The sequence below is a fragment of the Otolemur garnettii genome, unplaced genomic scaffold (assembly GCF_000181295.1).
Source record: "Otolemur garnettii isolate 467f Iridium unplaced genomic scaffold, OtoGar3 scaffold00010, whole genome shotgun sequence".
Classification (NCBI taxonomy): domain Eukaryota; kingdom Metazoa; phylum Chordata; class Mammalia; order Primates; family Galagidae; genus Otolemur; species Otolemur garnettii.
Genome location: NW_003852405.1, coordinates 38,225,930 through 38,245,852, shown reverse-complemented (window position 1 = coordinate 38,245,852; position 19,923 = coordinate 38,225,930). Strand labels below are relative to the sequence as shown.

The window sequence follows — 19,923 nt, the reverse complement described above, 5'->3', positions numbered from 1 at the left end:
GCTGTGTTGGAGGACAGTGCATCACCAGCTGGGAGGTTGTCCCTACAGCCACTGTGAGCAGGCTATGTTGGAGGACAGTGTATTACCAGCTGGGAGGTTGTCCTCACAGCCACTGTGAGCAGGCTGTGTTGGAGGACAGTGCATCACCAGCTGGGATGTTGTCCCTAAGGCCATTGTGAGCAGGCTGTGTTGGAGGACAGTGTATCACATGTTTATCTCTCAAGAAAAATATGAACTATGTAGGAGGTCCTAAAATATATGTTAATTCAAAGAATCTCAGATTAGAAAAAAAATCTAAGAGTCCAGCTCTCTGACCTTGCTGACCTCCAGCCTTGGCTGTGTATGTCACCAGGGGCAGGAGATTCTTTCCACCAAGGTAAAATTACTTCTCCATGACTGCCCATCACATTTGGAAAGCAGGGCAGCACCTGTGGCTCAGTGGGTAGGGCTCTGGCCCCATATACCGAGGGTGGTGGGTTTGAACTCGGCCCTGGCCAAACTGTAACAAAAAAATAGCTAGGCATTGTGGCAGGTGCCTGTAGTCCCAGCTACTTGGAAGGCTGAGGCAAGAGAATTGTCTAAGCCCAGGAGTTAGAGGTTGCTGTGAGTTGTGTGACATGACAGCTCTCTACCAAGGGCGATAAATGAGATTTTGTCTCTACAAAAAAAAAAAAAAAAAAAAAAGGAAAAAAAATAAAACATTTGGAGGGCAGCATTCACTTTAAGTCACAGGGACCAGTTCAGACCAACACAAGGGGTTTGCTTTGTTCTCTGTATGTGTTGAGTTTCACCCTTTTGCTCACACTGTTTACTTAAGTTGCTTCAATCAGTCCTGTCATTACCCATCTTAAGGCGAGGAGATTTAGGCACAGATGGGGGAGGAATCTGACTCAGCCACCCAGACTGCACCTGTGAGCAGCAGAGCTGGGTTTGACACAGGCGACTAGCTCCTCTATTTTCACTGCCCTGCTGAGCTGGATGAGCTTTAATGATGGAACTGTACCTCCATTTACTGCATACATGTTTAATACATTTCTGTTTAATCTAGGGACAAATAGCCTCACATAGCCAAAGAGCCCCCAGAAGAACCAACATTTTAAGGCCTAGGACCCCCCTAAACTGTATGCTCACCAAGGGTGGCCCCATGTGACTAGGGAAGGGTCAGTCATGCTCTGAACCCCCCATTTCAGAGGGCAGGAGAGTTTTTCACTTGGACTGGCTGAAGTCACTTTGGCTGTGGGTACCTATAAGGGAATTGCCTGGCTTTATCTGGTATACTTACTGGGAACATCTCTTCACCTAATACCAGATAAATAAGGCCTCATTGTCCAGAAAGCAGGAGGGGAGGGAGGCAGAGACAGGAGATGAAAGCCACGGCATGGCTGTGGCTCCCAGGCATGTCCTGGTGGTTGGGGCATCCAGGGAGAGGGAAGAGAGCTGAGCTGCTGCCTTCAGACAGAACCCAAAGGGAGCATTCCATCTGTGTTTTCTGTTTAGATACAGACATGGTCATCATCTACCTGTCAGCTGGCATCACATCAAAGGACTCTTCAGAAGAAGATAAAAAGGCAACTCTCCGTGTCATCAATGAAGAAAACAGCTTTCTGAACAACTCCGTGATGATTCTCACCTATGCCCTCATGAACGGTAGGTAGTGTTTCAGGACTTTTCTTTTAGATCAGAGATCCCTCTAAGTATATGCTGCTTTAAAAAGGGAGAAGCAGGACCCAATGGTGGGCTTGGATGAAGCCACATGCAGACACAAGCCCTTCCTCCGCCTGCTCGGTGCTCAGGGCTCGTGGAGAGGCCCCTCCTCTTGGGCTCTTTCCAGCCAGCTCCTCTTTCCTAAACCGTCTCTGCTCATGTGGCCTTGCAGAGGATTTTATACAGCTCCTTTTATCAGTTCTCCTTCCTTTCCTAGGATTATTTAAGGCTTTAACTCATCTTGTGGGTTGAAGCTACAGGAACCAGATCACTGACCTAGATTCTTCCATATAGCCAAATCTGCAAACCTCACGCTTCCCTGAAGGATCACAGTGTGAAGGCCCGCCTCCACCTTCTCCACCTTCACCTCTTAAGCTGAAAAGTGGAGATAAGAATTACCTGGCTTTCAGAGTTGTCATGAGGATAAACTGAATGTGCAGTGAATACCCAAGACAGTACCTGGCACTTGCTAGGTACTTGTTAAATTTGACTATGTTGTGCTAAATGCAGTATGTGAAAGGGCTCAGCAAACTGGCAAGTGGGAGCTGATAATCCATTTTTGCCCTTCTACTCTCCACCCTATCATCCAATCTGAGCACAGCACAACCTTGCAGCCTTTGTGCTGCCCTCTGTGTCTGCCAATATGCATGTCTCTCCGGATACATGGGTCTCTGCTAATACATGTATCTGTCTGCCAGTAGGTCACGTCTCTGCTGATACGTCATCTCTCTGCAAATACACGTCTCTCTGCGAAACATCTGTGTCTTTCTGCCGATATATCTTATTCTCTGCTGATATGTGTCTCTCTGCCAATATGTCTTCTGTCTCTCTGCTGATATGTGTCTCTCTACCAATATGTCTTCTGTCTCTCCACTGATACATCTTATATCTCTCTGCCAATACACATGTCTCTGCCGATATGAGTTTCTCTCTGCCAATGTGTGTCTGTCTGCCAATACGTCTCTCTGCCAATATGCATGTGTCTGCTGTGTCTCTCTGATCTTGGCTTTTCTCTCACAGCTGCTTCTCGGCCCCCTGCCCTCAGTACCCAAGATGCCATGCTGTCTTCCCTTGTGTTCACGATTCTGCAGCCTTTCCCACCTGCAGCCATTTATTTTTCTCCACTTCCAAATCTCCACAGAGAGCCATGTGGTTTTAGGGATGGAACTTCCCATGTTTTAATGTGCTATAGGTTACTTTGGGAGTGGTTTTTGAATGCAGATTCCCAAGCACTGCCTCTGATTTAGACCTCCTTAAGGCGGCTTCCACAAACTGTTTTGGCTGGGGTGATTCTCTTCCAGATGTTTTAGACCACCCCCGAAAGTACACAAGCTCTGATGTCCCACAGTCCTTAGTTGCTGATATTAGGTATATGGCTAGTGGCAGGGCCCTTGATCTCTACACATCAGTGTTATCTGAGAAATGAGAATAATAAAATCTACTTCTGTGATGACATACCAACAGTTCAAAGCTCTTAACAAAGTCCCTGGTAAACAGTAGGTCCTCAAAGCAACTGGACTGAACAAGAGTCACATGGCTTCCAACTCCAGCACAGCTCTGAGCACATACTGCAGCTGCCAGGATAAGGGCTCTGTGTGGCACCCTCCCATGCTGTGCCAATTAGTGTGTGTCCTGCTGTTCTGCAGTGAGCTGCTCACACCAGTCTCCGCTTCCATCTCCCTCCGCTTTCCATAAGAATGTCGGCTTCTTGGGCACAGACATGTCTTAATTTTCTTTGTGTTCTGAGCATTTCACACAGGAATGGGCACAGGTGAATTATGTAAGGACAGCTGCTTTTGTCCCCAGACCACACCCTTCAGTGCCATCTTTGGTCACCTGTTGTTCTTTTCTACTTTGGGTCAGCTTCTGTCATTCATGAGTGGAAGAGAAAGGAAGGAAGGAGAATGAAAAGGAAAAAATGGAAAGTACGGAGTCCCTGTGGTGCATAGTAACTGAGTCCCTTGGTGCACAGCAGGGGCACTGACCCTTCAGAGCTGTAGCAGCCAAAGCCCATCTTCTTGACACCCATAACCTGCTGAGGAGGTGGACAGACTGGAGGGGGGGACTAGATACCCCAGCAGAGGTGCTTTTCCACCTGATTCGGCAGGTAGGGAGGAGTCCTTGCTGTCACCATTTCTCCTCCCCCTATGCCATCCACCAGACCCCTTGTAGGTTTGCTGGGCCCCTGATAGCTCCACACTGGACACCTCCAGGCACTTTGTCTAACCATCCTTATCAATTTCTCCCTTAAGCCAGACACACATCCTGTGGCTAGTTTTCTCTTTCTCTCTAAGAACTGCATTTCTGAGTGTCATTCATCAGGGTAGATATGTACCCTTACTCTGTCAGTTAGGGTTCAAATACAGAAGCAGAGCCTCTCTAGGAATTTTAGAGGAAAGAAGGCATTCTCAGAACAAGAATGCAGAACAAGAAAGTGAGAAAAACTAGAGAAGTAAAGGTCCAAAAAGTGCAGTTGAGAACTCAGAGAAAGTTTAGTAACCGGGTCAGGGTTGTGGGGACGTCTGGATGCTGGGAATATTGACCCCGCCCTGGGTACCTGGGAGGGAAGGCATGGCTCTTATAACCGCTGGCCCTGAGTATTCTCAGTGGAACATCTCACACAAGCCTGAGGCTGCTAGTGGGCGGGTGGGATGAGTGCAGGTCAGAGACCAGAACGTCTGGTCCTTCTGGGTCACCACCTCCTACTTTTCCTTCCAAATCTCCCACTACAGCCCTTCCCTTTTGGCACCTTTAACCTGGAAGCGCATAAGAAAGGGGTTCTGGGAAATGTAGTTTCTCGTGTGATCACCTTGTCAGTAAATTAGCCCAGCACAGCTGGTGGGCCACTCCTGACCCGTGGCCCCTTGCCTACCAGCGTTTAACAGTAGAGTGACACGGAGTGACATGGATGCCCTCCACACTGCTCTTCTTTGCCAGCAGATAATTCTGACTTAATTTGGTGCAGGTGTTGGGTTTTTCTTTCCTTTCTTTTAGCAGTGCATGAGTGGAATAAAATTTAAATTTATTTAAATACATTATTTTAAGGAAAAAATTATATCCATTAGATTCTCCCAAAATTATTATGCTCCCTGTGTAGGAATGGTAAAGACACATAGAAGGTGAGCTGTGAAATCTTCAGATTAGTGACTGAACAGTCCATGGTTTCTGTTGAAATCTGTAAAAACATGAAGCAAGAGACTAAAAGTGTCTGAGTTTCCTTACAGCGTACCCATATGTGATTGGTTTCTAATTATCTTGATTGAGTTCCAACAATATCAGAAAGAAAACAGAAGCGTTTATTAAGTTTATATTTCTGTGTTATAGATGATAGATCGCACAGACCAGTAGGTCCCAGGATGCCTAAATCTTATGCAAAATTTTCAAAACCCTCTAAAGTTCAAAAAAATACATTAAATAAATTCAATATTATCCTAAAAACATCAAGTATGAAATTATTTGTAAATAAAATGAGCTTAAAGAAACAGGGTTTGGGGGATCACAACATGTACTTTATAATTCTTTCATTTGGCTGCATGAGATTTTTGGCAAATTGCAGGCGAAGAGATAAGAAATGAAATGGTAGGCTCTTTCTTTTAAAGAAACCCTTACAGTGTCATCTACTGCTTTAAATTAAATGCAACTTGTTAATCATTACTTGATTTCAAATATTAAATGCAGAAAAGAATTTAAATTTTCTAATTAAACATCTAGAGAGAATATGCTCATACTGAGTGGTACTCCCTTATTTATGAGGGTGCTTTTTCATATTGGTTTTTGAAGAATCCCTTTCTCCTCTTGGCTCTTTAAGGAAAGACTATGCCTTAGGCTTTGTCTCTTCAGCAGGGGCTGGGATTTGTGTCCTGAGTCCATGCAGTCTTTGCAGGGACAGTTTGGCATTGTGGCCTCACCATGCACATATTAGACTCCAGCCGGACACTGTGGGTATGACCCATCCTGTATTGTGTGTTTTCTCTTGGCCTTCCACTTAGATGGTGTGACTGGTTTGAAAGAGCTGGCTTTTCTGAGGGATCTGGCGGAACAGAACTCAGGGAAGTACGGAGTGCCAGACCGGACCGCTTTGCCTGTGACAAAGGGCAGCATGATGGTGCTGAACCAGCTGAGCAACCTAGAGACCACGGTTGGCAGGTTCTACACAAATCTCCCCAATAGGATGATCGACGAAGCTGTCTTCAGCCTTCCTTTCTCTGATGAGATGGGAGATGGTGAGTTTAGAGAAAACTTCCTATTAAAGGGAGAGGAAAGAGACTGGCAGGTCTCCTTCAGGGCCTAGCCTGCTGCCTAGTAGTGCTGGGTCCCAGAGCAGATACCCATTCTCAGCAGACATGTGGACATGTCATCCCAGGAGGCTCTGTGAGGCGGAGACAGTGTCCAAATGTTAGTGAATTGGGCCTGACTGGTAGGTTTGTGTCATAGGTGGTAAATAAAACTCAGAAGTGCTTAGGACTCAGCTCAAAGACAGGGCAATGGGTATGGTCACAGCAGCTCCAGTGTGGCGTCCATCCCTGTCAGGGCCCTCTCCCACCTAGGTCATGGTCATGTCTGGGTAAGGCCATCCCTGTCAGGGCCCTTTCCCACCTGGGTCATGGTCATGCCTGGGTAAGTTATTTCATCCTGTTACTCCCCATTTGGTCATTTGTTCACAGAGTAATAAAATCTTTCAGATTATTAGGATTATGAAGTAATGATATATAAGATTTATCAGCAGCTGGCATTGTACTCAGTTACAATTAACTATTCTCATGGTATTTCTATGACTAATTACTTGGCCTTTCTTGATAATCATTATTATTATCACCCTTATGCCTAAGTCACCCATATGATGTAGGGTAAAATGCTTAACCTTCACATGATTCGATTTCCTGACATGTAAAATAGAAAATATACTATTTCCCACAAGGTAATTATGATATTAAATGCAATAACGTACGTTAAGGTGTCCAGAACAGTGCCTGGCAGACAGCATGTTCTTGGCACGAGCGCAATCTTCTCTTTTCCTGACCCATATTCTCACTCATCCATTTCCAGTATCCTTCCTTCTCACCTTCCTTGGCAGATTAAAGAGGTAGCTAATTACTAGCCAGACAGACAACACCATCATTTGACGTCTTGTTTTTATGTTCAGTTAACTAGTTTTCACAAATATAGACATTCAAAGGACACATTTGTGTAAAAAGTAACAATTCTATAAAGAATGTGTTTTTTAGAAACTAGTTAAGAAAGGACTATGCCAACTGCTATTAGGCCTTACTTTTATGTCCTTCCTGTTTCTGGCAGGGCCCACAGACATGTATACAGTACAACCTCCTGCCTTTCTTTCAGAGTGAAAATACCACATCATGGATGCGAGGTGCCTTTATGTACCTAGCATTATTGGGTACCCGGGAGAAATCATAAGGTGCACATCCTGCCCTCACTGAGCTTTCAAATAGAGCCCATTCCTGTACAAACTCAGAGAATTATGTAGCCAGATTCTGTTACACATAGTGACATAAGCTAGGGCAGGGCCCTTTCTAAAACTGACCTCCACAGCTCAGAAAGCTACCCTAAATGCTTTAGACCACATCACAGGCAAAATTTGCTCACCTGTTGGCTGATGTCATCCAGATTCCAGCACTCAGACCCTATGTTTTGAATCCTGCTGAGAATGTGTCTTCAGCTTGGTGTTTTCAGTGCCTAGAAATCCTGGGCAACCTAAGGGTCCAGTGTAGGGAAACTTGTTTATAGAGCTCTAATCCAAAATCCACACAGATTAGAAATCAGTTATTGAACTTTTTTTTAAAGCAAGTCTATATATAGATTGTTTGAGGATTTTGTCAGCATAGTGAGAGTTTAGCATACTTTATTTGTCACAGTGGAATCAAGAATCTTCTCTACCAATTGATAATTGAAAAATAAGATTGTGTTTCTTTTTAATATTTTGTCTCAATATATCCAGAGGAGAATAGAAACCTGAAGTGAGCATGTGTTTTAGCCACAGAGTATCTCTATTGTACTTCACTGATACATGAAAATGACTTTAATCTCAGACTCCAGCTCAGGGGATTGGTGTGCAGATGTGACCTCTGTGCTGGTTGCCCCAGCCTACTCCTAACACTTAGGACCCACTCATCCAGGGAGACTGGAGAGAAAACTCTCCCCAAAATGCATTTCTAAACCTTCTTAAATACCTCTTATTTTTAAAAGCCTTTAAACAGTGGGTAGATAGCGTTCTCCTAAATGTGAGATGCTACGTGATGCTCTGAAACTATGACAGACATCTGTACGTGACTCTCTCAGTGCTGTGTCTAGTTCTTCCTACCAGGTAACCTATTTAGTTAGCCTTTATGGCCATGGAAACTTGACAGTACCTCAAGTACATGTGATTTTTCTGTGTGGAAGCCTTGAAGAGAGTCCTAATTCTTTTCCTGGTTATTCCTAGACAGTGGCCTTCCAACAGGCTGCTAATGGGTGAACATATCACCAAGCACAGGAAAGAAAACACAAGTTCAAGATGGAGAGAAGAGGTTCATAGGATTATAAAATTCTCATGGATCACAGAGATCATTTTGTCTCCACTCCCCATCTGACACATGAGGAGACTGGTTCACAGAGGTGGCAGAGCAAGAGAGAAGCCAGGGGACCCAGGTGTCCTGGCTCTGGGCCACATACTGGCTGCCATTCCCACTCTCTCCGTCTGTTTCCTCCTCTGGGCTTTGCCCTTTCCCTGGTTAGCCCATTACTTTTTATGGCCTGTTAGCTAATCATGGTCTTTGTGTTTCGAAAGAACATGCACAAGAGACTGTATGGCCCACAAAACCTAAAATATTTATTGTCTTTACATAAAAATGGGGAAACTCTTAGCCCAAGTGACTAGAAATATATTACTTTGGAATTTGATTTCTCCCTCAGCTATTCAAAGTTCTATATGGTCAGATAACTGTAGCTTTCTAAGTTTTTCCCCTGATCTTCCTAATTTTTGAAAGGATGCAAATTTCTTTGGCCCTTTATATATACTTTTCTCCCATTCAAACTTGCTTATCTGGCTGTGGGCAGAGGGAGTGCTTGATAACGGGATCATGCAGGCTGCATTTCTTCCAGCAGAAGACAGCTGATGAGCCCTCATGACTAACTGGGGCCCAAGTCCTGTTTTGGCCTGGTGCCTCCTGCTAGTCTTTGATTTTTTTTTTTTTTTTTAACCCATAGGTTTGATAATGACTGTGAGTAAACCCTGTTATTTTGGAAACCTGCTTCTGGGAATTGTAGGCGTGGACGTGAATCTGGCTTACATCCTGGAAGACGTGACGTATTACCAGGACTCTTTGGCTTCCTATACTTTTCTCATAGATGACAAAGGTAATCAAAAGTTGATCATAGAAAGAATAGAGTTTTTAGAGACCTTCCTTAAGGTTCCACACATTTCAAGAAAAGCAGCGTGGCCAGGACCACTGCTCAGGAGTGGCCAATCACCGAGATGGCAGAACCCATCTCTAGAGTGTGTGTCTGTTTCTATCTGTGCTATGGAGCGTGGATAACTCTGTGACCTCGGGATTGAGTGACACATAGATTGTTATTATTTGGATCATCTTGTTGCATATATCATCATCTTTACTGGCATTCAGGTTTATTTGGTAGATTAGAATATCTTATAAAATGTAAACAACCACCAATACCTCCAAAATATTCTTTATCAGAGGGATGTTTGATAGTTTAAGACCTCTTTCAATCCTTCATAGTTTGATGCAAGTACACATAAAACAGTCCAGTTTTATTGAGCCGGTGAGTTACAGCCTACAACCTGAGTACTGGGCAGCCATCCCGGAGATCCCACATTTCAGGCCAGTGATGGACATTGTTACTGAGTCCATACTTCCTATGACAGGTCTCTTTATAGCATGTACTTTTCTTTTAATTTCAGGATATACACTTATGCATCCATCTCTTACAAGACCATATTTATTAGCAGAACCTCCCCTTCATACTGACATCATACATTATGAAAATATTCCAAAATTTGAATTGGTTCGGCAGAACATCCTCAGGTAAGGAGAAGGTGAGGGTCATGGTATTTTTTTCTCTGAAAACGGGGCCCACTGAGGTCAAATATGAGTATATACTATAGGATTCCAAGTCAAATGTCTAAATTACTTTTTTTATTTATTTAAGATAGTCTCAAGCCTTCACCCTGGGTAGAATGCTATGGTGTCATAGCTCACAGCAACCCCTAACTCAGGCTCAAGCAATCCTCTTGCCTCAGTTTTTTATTTATTTTTATTTTTTATTTTTTGCAGTTTTTGACTGGGGCCAGGTTTGAACCTGCCACCTCCGGTATATGGGGCCAGTGCCCTAGTCCTTGAGCCACAGGCACTGCCCCAGTTTTTATATTTTTAATAGAGACAGCATCTCACTTTTGCTTAGGCTAGTCTCAAACTCATGAGCTTAAGAAATCCACCCACCTCAGCCTCCCAGAGTGCTAGAATTACGGGACATGAGCCACTGCACTCAGCCTAAATTATTTTAATCTTATCAAAAGTATACTCAGTAATTTTTCCCTAAGAATAATAATAGCCAAGATTTTCCTTGCTTTGTATAACAGATAAGTCTCTTGGAACTATTAGTTGAAGGTGATGTCTTATAAATCAAACTCTATGTTCACATTGACTTTAATGGTAAAATTAGGTATACCTTAGCTCATTTTTTTTTTAAATACTCCAATGATACCAAATTGGAAAATGTTGGCAAAATAATAGTTTACATTAAGCCCCAGCTCTGCTGCATTTCCCAGAACATAGCTTGGCAGATTGGTGTCCATGCTGACAGCACAATCTCACACAACGTTTTCTCTTGAAATAAAAACAGATTGGATTTCTTCCAACCACGATACATTATTTTGGCAGATGGCAACCTATAGAGAAATGTGTCTTTGTGCTTATTGGTTGAAAATTAATGACTGAGTGATTTGAGACAAGTCAGTCTCTGGAAAGAGAACAGTGGAGCAGGGACAGTGAGGAGGAATGTTTTCAGTGCAGAGCTGAGGTGATGCTTTTATGAAATTGAAATCTTATATGATCACTTTCAAAACTGATGAGCTTCATCACTATTCAAAATCAGGAGGTGGTTATTGACTCACAGCTTCTTCCTTCCCTTTAATTAAGTGCTTAATTTTGTCTTTCGCCTAAAGCATTTAATTCTGTTTGCCCACACAGCCTGCCCCTGGGCAGCCAGATTATCACAGTCCCTGTGAACTCATCCCTGTCCTGGCACATAAATAAGCTGAGGGAGGCTGGGAAGGAGGCCTACAATGTCAGCTATGCCTGGAAGATGGTGAGTGGAGAGCTTCACTTCCATGTGAAGAGCCACGGGGAATGGGGCTCTTCTGCACGTGGGGACCCTGGGGCCCTGGGTCTGACATCATGAGGCCAGTTTGTAAGGTGATGGGAGAAAGAGTGAAGACATTCCACAGTCCCTGTAAATACACATTTAGATTATATCAGTTAGTTTTTTATCAGATCAACTCAGACCATGGAGATGGGGAGTTAAAGTAGATATAAAAGTATAAATGCCCTCTGACATTCTCCAAGAAAAGGATTTTTTTTTCTGGAGACACAGTCCCTCTCTGTCACCCAGGCTGGAGTGCACTGGTGTGATCACAGCTCACTGCACCCTCTAACTCTCCTGGGCTGAACTATAGGTGTCCACTACCATACCTGGCTAATTTCTAAATATTTTTTAGTGATAGGATTTCTCTATATTTTCCAGCCTGATCTTGTACTCTTGAATCCTCCCACCTTGACATCCCAAAGTGCTAGGATTATGGGCATGAGCCACCACACTCTGCCAAGGTTTAGATTCCAACTTGAGTTATTCATACTCAACACAAGCAGACTGATCATTTGGCCATAACTGTGGCCCTCATATCAGCTTTCTCATTCAGACTCAGGCCTCCAGGAATCATTAAGAAGCTGAATCTAACACGTCACTGTGTTTCTCTCCTCTGTTCTTCATTACCAACCTCACATGCCTGGTAGGGTCCTAAACATCGTAACTGGCCCAGAAGGATAGTAGACTTTCAATTTATCATCAGATTTTAATCACTAAACATAAATGCAGCCATACTTGATAGTTTATTGAAGGACATATCTGGAATTTAACCTGCTAACTTCAAATGGATCTGCTTACTTATCATTTTATGAACTACATGTTGAACATGCAATGTACACTAAGGGTGAAGAGCGATGCTCTCTGCCCCCAGACAGCGTCCATCCTCATGGGTGTCCACGTGGGATGGGCAGAGCAGGCGTAGCCAGCGTGCCTCTAGCATGAGTCTCCTCCAGCCTTATTTGGTTCTTAGTATGTCATGACAGCAATGGGAGTTACGAAAATGAAGCAAAATAATAAATGAAACTTATGTTTACAAGCTCAATTCTCTAGTATTTTATTGTTTGGTGATACAAATTTGGGGAAGGTCAAACTCTATTTGAAATTCTTAGAGCTGCCTCATTTTCAGAATTTATTTTTTAGAATGATAATTTTATTTTTTTATTCACATGTGGAATTTATTTGTTTGGGATCATGAGAGTACAAAGAATTTGGTTACATTGATTGTATTTGTTACATAAAGTCCCTTTTATAATTGTGTCTCACCCCCAAGAGATATGTCACACACCATGGCCCCAGATCCCTTTCCTTCCTCCCCTCTCCCTACTCTCATTCCCTTACCCCCCCTCCCCTTGTATTAGCTCATCTACTGTCCTCACATTAGAATTGAGTACATTGGATTCTTGCTTCTCCATTCTTGTGATGCTTTACTAAGAAAAATGTGTTCCACTTTCATTCAGGTTAATATAAAAGATATAAAGTCTCTGTCTTTTTAATGGCTTAATAGTATTCCATGGTACACATATACTACTGCTTGTTAATCCATTCCTGAGTTGGTGGGAGTTTAGGTTGTTTCCACATTTTGGCGATTGTAAATTGAGTTGCAATAAATAGTGTAGTGCAAATGTCCTTATGATAAAAGGATTGTTTTTCTTCTGGGTAGATGCCCAGTAATGAAATTGCAGGATCCAATGGGAGTTCTGATTTGAGTTCTTTGAGGATTCTCCATACTTGTTTCCAAAGAGGCTGTCTTACCAAAGACTTACATTTACTTTGCAATGTAAAAGTGTTCCCTTCTCTCTATATTTATGCCAGCATCTATAGCTTTGAGATTTTGTGATGGGGACCATTCTTGCTGGGGTTAAGTGATATCTCTGGGTAGTTTGATTTGCATTTCTCTGGTGATTAGGGACAATGAGCATTATATGTTTGTTAGCCGTTCATCTGTCTTCTTTAGAGAAGGTTCTATTCATGTCTCTTGCCCTGTGATATATGGGTTGTTTAGTCCTTTTTTGTTGATTAATTTGAGTTCTTTGTAGATCCTAGTTATCAAGGTTTTGTCTGATTCATAATATACAAATATCTTTTCCCACTCTGAAAGTTGTCTGTTTGCTTTGGTTGTTGTCTCCTTCGCTGTACAGAAGCGTTTCAGTTTAATTAAGTCCCATTTGTTTACTTTTGTTGTTGTTGCAATTGCCACAGAAGCTGCCTTCATAAAATCTTTTCCCCGGCCAATATCTTCAAGTGATTTCCCCACACTTTCTTCAAGGATTTTTATTGTTTTATGTCTTAGGTTTAAATCTTTTATCCATCTTGAATCAATTTTTGTAAGTGGTGAGAGGTGCGGGTCTAGTTTCAGTCTTTTATGTGTGGTTATACAGTTCTCCCAGCACCATTTACTGAATAGAGATTCTTTTCCCCAGTGTATATTCTTGTTTTGTTTATTAAAGATAAGGTGACTGTAAGAGGTTAGTTTTATCTCATGATTTTCTATTTAGTTCCAAATGTCAGTGCCTCTATTTTCTGTGCGAATACCATGCTATCTTGATCAGTATGGCCTTGTAAAATAGTCAAAAGTCTGATAGGGTGATACCCCCAGCTTTGTTTTGATTATTAAGAATTGTCTTGGCTATACAGGGTTTTTCTGGTTCCATATAAAATGAAGAATTATGTTTTCCAAATCCTGAAAGTATGATGATGGTATTTTAATGGGGATTGCACTAAATCTGTAGATTGCTTTGGGTAGTTTAGACATTTTTACAATGTTGATTCTTCCCAGCCATGGTTTGTTCTTCCATTTGTTAATATTTTCTCCTATTTCTTTTCTTAGGATTTTATAATTTCTTTGTAGGAAATTATGAAATTTCACCTCTTAGGTATATTCCTAGGTTTTTCATTTTCTTTGAAGCTACTGCGAAGGGAATTATGTGCATGATTAACTTCTCATCTTGGCTGTTATTGGCATATGCAAAGGCTACTGATTTGGGATATTGACTTTGTATCCTGATATGTTGCTGTATTTTTTGATCACTTCCAGGAGTCTTGTGATTGAGTCTTTGGGCTTCTCTTAGACCATATCATCAGCAACAAGCAAGAGTTTGACCTCCTCTGCACCCACTTGGATGCCCTTTATATCCTTCTCTTCCTTGATTATATTGCCTAGAACTTCCAGCACTATGTTGAATAGTAGTGGTGGTAGGGGACAACCTTGTCTGGTTCCAGTTCTAAGTGGAAAAGCTTTCAGTTTTACACCCATTCAGTATAATATTACCCACGGGTTTGTCATAGATGGCTTCCATCAGTTTAATAAATGTGCCACCTATGCCTATATTCTTAAGTGTTCTAATTAGACAAGGATGCTGGATTTTATTGAGTGCTTCTTCTGCATCTGTTGAGAGGATCATATAGTCTTTGTTTTTGCTCCTTTTGATATGGTAAATTACATTTATAGACTTGCGTATGTTAAACCAGCCTTGCATCCATGGGATAAAACCTACTTGATCATAATGAATGATTTTTTTTATGAGTAGCTATAATCAGTTGGCTAGGATTTTATTGAGAATTTTTGCATGTATATTCATTATTGAAACTGGTCTGAAGTTCTCCCTTTTAGTTGGGTCTTTTCCTGGTTTTATCAGGAAAAGACCCAACTTTATCTTTTCCCATTCTGAAAGTTATCTGTTTGCTTTGGTTGTTGTCTGCTTCGCTATACAGAAGCTTTTCAGTTTAATTAAGTCCCATTTGTTTACTTTTGTTTTCAGTTTAATTAAGTCCCATTTTGATACTTTTATATCAGGGCGATGTTTGCTTCAAAGAATGTGTTGGGGGAAGATTCCTTCCTTCTCAACTTTTTGAAATAATTTCTGCAGCATAGGTGTAAGCTCTTCTTGGAGGTTTAATAGAATTCTGGTGTGAAACCATTTAGACCAGGGCATTTTTTTGTTCAAAGATTTTTTATTATTTCTTTGATCTCAGTTCTTGAAATCATCTGTTCAAGAGATCTATTTCTTCTTGGTTAAGTCTAAGGAGAGAGTGTGATTGCAGGTATTGTTCCATATCCTCCACATTGTCAAATTTCTGGACATGGAGTTTCTTGTAGTACTCAGAGATAATCTCTCTATGGTATCTGTTGTTATTTTCCCTTTATCATTTCTGATTAAGGTTATTAGAAATTTTACTTTTCTATTTCTAGTTAATCTGGCCAAAGGTTTATTGATTTTATTAATTTTTTCAAAAAACCAACTTTTTGTTCTGTTAATTTCTGGATGAATCCTTTTTTTCAATTTCATTAATCTCTGATTTAATTTTGATTATTTCTTTTTTACTGCTGGGTTTGGGATTAGATTGCTCTTCTTTTTCCAATTCCATAAGATGGTTCATGAGTTTGTTGATGCATCCTCTTTTTGTTAAGCATCTAATGCAATAAATTTCCTTCTTAAAACTGCTTTTATTTCTATCCCATAGGCTTTGGTAACTTGTGTCTTCATTGTTGTTGTGTTTGAGGAGTTTAACAGTTTCATCTTTTATCTCTTCCTGAACCCAACTGTCATTCAGCATGAGGTTGTTTAATTTCCATGTCTTTGTGTGGGATTGAACGTTTTTGTTGGAGTTCCACCTTTATATCCTTGTGGTCTGAGAAGATACAAGATATAATTTCTATTCTTTTAATTTTGCTCAGGTTTGATTTGTATCCTAGCATGTGGTCTGTTTTGGAGTAGTACCAGGGGCTGATGAGAAAAATGCATATTCTTTAGCTTCGGGATGATGTATTCTCTATATTTCTATTAATCCCATTTGTTCTAGGATCACATTTAAGTCCTTTGTATCTTTGGTTTCTGTTGAAAAGATCTGTCCTGTTCTGTCAGAGGGATGTTAAAGTCCCTGGCTATAATAGTGTTGTGGAATACCATATTGTCAGACCTAAGTTCTGCTTTATAAATCTGGGAGCATTTAAGTTGGGTGCATAAATATTTAAAATTGAAATGTCTCTTGTTGTATTGTTCCTTTGACCAGTATAAAGTGTCCATATTTGTCTTTCTTAGCTTTAATTGATTTAAATTTGCTTATATCTGAAAATTTAAGATTGTAACCCCTCCTTTCTTCTGATTTCCATTTGCTTGGAATCCTGTTTTCCATCCCTTATCCCTGAGTCTTCAATGCCCTTCACAGCTAGGTGTGTCTCCTGGAGACAGCATACGGATGGCTTGTGCTTTTTTATCAAATCAGGCAGCCTGTGCCTTTTCAGTGGTGAATTCAGTCCATTGACATTTATTTGGAGAATTGATAAGTATGGTGGAGTTCTAGTCATCTTATTTTGTGAAAGTCATTTATGTAGTTTTATCCTTTGTGCCATTGTGGAAGCTAAATTATTTATTTATTTTAGCTTCTGGGTGTTTACTTTGGTGGTGGTCTTATTGTGGTGAATTTCCTCAGTGTTTGTATATCCCCAAAAGATTTGATTTCTCCATCAATTTTGAAGCTTACTTTAGCAGATACAGAATTCTGGGCTGAAAATTGTTTTGTTTAAAAATGTTGAAGGTGGACGACCATGCTCTTCTGGCTTCAGAAGGTTTCAGAACCTTCTGGAAGGTTTCAGTTAAAAATTCTTCTGACATCCTAAATGGCTCTGCCTCTGTAGGTCAGTGGCACTCCTGGCTGCTTGCAGAATTTTTTCTTTCATCTTGACTTTGGACATGTTCATGACAATGTGTCTTGGAAAATCTGTGTTTGAGTTAAGATGACCCAGGATTCAATATACATCTGAAGGGAGTGTGTGGGGATCTTTAGTAAAACCTGGGAAGTTTTCATTTATGATAGTCTCCAATAGGGCTTCCATTCCTTTGGGACAATCTTCTTCCCCTTCAGAAATCTGTAGTATTCATATTTTTGAACACTTTGTGGAGTCTCATAGTTCTCTAAGCACTGTTCTGCTTTCTGCCTCTTCTTTTCTGCCTCTTTACATGGGTTAACATGAAAACTTTGTCCTCTAACTCTGAGGTTCTTTCTTTTCCATGGTCTAATCTATTTTTGATACTTTCCACTGCATCTGTACATTCTCTGATCATTTCCTTCAGCTCTGCCATATCCTTTCTTTATTCTGTGTCTCTCGTTTGACTTTTGGTTATGTCTTTCCATTTTCTCATCCATTCCTTTTATTGTCTTTATTATCTATATTTTGAATTCCCTTTCTGTAAAATCCATTAATTTTTTATAGGTGGAATCTTCTGTTCCATTTTTCCCCCAAAATATGACACTGTCTTATATTTATTTTTTCTCAAGAAGACACACTAGGGCTTATTTTCAGGGGATGTCTTCTCTCTGTGCTGAAATGCATGGTGTGGCTATGCAGCATATCTACAGACCCATCACTAGGTCTTATTATTGGGGTAGGGCTTATATTTAACAAATGCATAGAAATCCTGCTAGGGCTTATTTTTGGGGTAGGTCTTATTTTTGGGGAAACATGGTAGTAGCTGCCTCATGGTCCCTTGGGGAGTTCCGCTATTTTGGTTTTTCATGTTGCAGAAGTTTTACTGTTGTTTCCTCCTCATGTAGTCTTTCTTCTTGTTCACTTCCTTGTCCTTTTTCCTTCTTGCTTCCTCCTTTGCTTCAAATTACCTTGTCTCAGAGCTAATGAGGCAGATTTCCACTGGATCATAGGCTGGTCTGGATCATAGGCTGTATCTAGCTCACCATCTCCTCACTGTGCTCCCTGAGCTACAACTGCGGGTAAGATCCCCACACCAAGTATGGCTGGGTTCTCTCTTTTTCCCCGGTCATACTAGGAGAGCTCAGCTGAAGGATCCTTTAGTTCCACCATCTTGCTTCACCCCTATTTATATAATTTTTATATCAGAAAGGATGAGCCAGCCACCAAAATTGGAAAATAGACTTTTGTATTTAGAATTGGAGATTGTTTACCTCTAGCATATCCTGATTGAAAGCAACTCAGTTACAACCTAGAAAAATATCCACATTAATATTAATAATTGTACGCATCAAAACAGATAATTAAAACAATTGCAGATATTAGTGTGATGTTTGTTTTACAAAGAAGTAAACTTCTTAAACTTTTCAGTGATACTGGCAAAATTCTGGCCACTCTCCTTAGGCTGCTGGGATATCATCACACACTCACTGCAGGGAGTCATTGAGCAGACCATTGTAAGTGAAAAATTAAAGAAATAATAAATTGAGCAGACCATTGTAAGTGAAAAATTAAAGAAATAATAAATAATGAGTTAGAAGATTTTTAAAAAGATGGCTTGCCTAATTATCCAGTAATAATGGCAAATAATATTAAGATCTCTTTAGTTACTTAGGTGGGGAAGAGAGCAAATACTCATCCTGTCCTAGAGAATAAAATGGGTTCTTCTAATATAATCCAAACAGAATTTGCTTATGCTGAGGGTAATTAGTTAAGCTGCTTAGCCCCCATGGTTATAACAGATACTGATGGATTATTCCACTGAATTAATTTAAATATAGCTTGAGAGATAGGCTGGTAGCATTAAGAGATTGCTTTCTCACTGCCTAACCTGGGTAGTATTTGAGCATTTTAAGAGGCTGCTTGTTATGACAGAAGAAAGCATCAATTGTTGGAAGGTCTGCAAATATCCCCTTGTTACACAGCCCTGGTTTATGTCAAAACATGAATCCCATGTAAATTCAAGTGAAAAAACCACTCCCCAGTCCTGAAAGAGCCCTTCTAGAAATATCATAGTTCCTTTTAAAACACAGACTATTTTTTCAAGTAGGAACATAATAGAAAGACCTATATTAAAATCTGTTTTCCTACTGACTATTTATGAAATGCTACTTCTAGAAGCTTAGGGTAAATTTTTGTCTTTCTCTTGGCAACGAGACCTAATTATAAAATTATGTTCTGGTCATTCTGGTAGTGTTTTGTCTTTTGCTTCCTTAGAATGTGCAACATAGGAAAAGAAACTTAAAAGTGATAGCGTGATATTGAGAAGAGAGAAAGTATCAAATGCTACTTCAGAACACCTCGTCACTTTCCAATTTGGGGGATAGAGGAAGAAGATTGGATATGCTAATCTAATTGAATTTCTTTGCCAGCAGTACTTGAAGCAATTCCAACAAGATGTAAATTGCATCTGTGTTTAAACATTCTTCAACCATCCTCACACACCTTAAATTTCACTTAACTCTAACCTGCCTAGTTAAGAATTTCTCCTTCATCATTAAGAAATCATTTGAGCTACTTTATAAGACACTGTTCTTCAGTTTTGACCTAGCTGGTCATCACCATCTTCATCTTTAAATAGGTTCTGTCCATCTTCTAATGTAACAGACTTAACGGTAGACAAGTTTGGCCTTTTTGTATTTTTAAATCTTTATTAAGGAGATAGAACTAAATAAATTGGCTTTTGATTATTTGGTGGACATTTTCGCACTAAATATTGTCCAAGTGTCTATCCCAGGTGCAAAGTGAATCTGAAAGTAATGCTGTTTCTACTGAAGGCACATGTGGTGCACCTGCCCGCCCTAGTCTGCAATGATGAGTCAGGCAGGGCCCACAAGGGGCCATTTGTTCTGTGCTTTCCTGAGTATAAGTAGTGATGTTGACAGTCTCCACCCAGAGAAAGAGAAGGTGCTAGCTGGAAATACAGCAAGTAAACTGGATTCTGTACTGGCTGTTCTTCAACCCTTATTATTATTATTTTTTTTAATGCTGGAGATTTAAAAACAGTCAATTCTTGAAAAACAGTCAATTCTCAGAATACCTTTTTCAAAATAATTTTTGTCTTTTTAAGTCATCATCGTTGTCTTCTCCTCCTCCTCTCCTCCTCTTCCTCCTCTCCTCCTTCTCCTCCTCCTCCT

At 40.7% G+C, this 19,923-nt stretch overlaps 1 protein-coding gene across 2 annotated transcripts in view; it reads left to right on the top strand.

Annotated features, from left to right (window-relative positions):
* Positions 1-19,923, top strand: part of CACHD1 (cache domain containing 1) — a 219,910-nt gene that overhangs the window by 167,104 nt on the left and 32,883 nt on the right. For both annotated transcript variants that reach the window (XM_003784248.3, XM_012801646.1), the window contains 5 exons: positions 1,498-1,647; positions 5,694-5,927; positions 8,908-9,057; positions 9,620-9,743; positions 10,908-11,025. In XM_003784248.3, the coding sequence (XP_003784296.1) occupies positions 1,498-1,647; positions 5,694-5,927; positions 8,908-9,057; positions 9,620-9,743; positions 10,908-11,025 (776 nt within the window). The remainder of the gene's footprint in view (positions 1-1,497; positions 1,648-5,693; positions 5,928-8,907; positions 9,058-9,619; positions 9,744-10,907; positions 11,026-19,923) is intronic.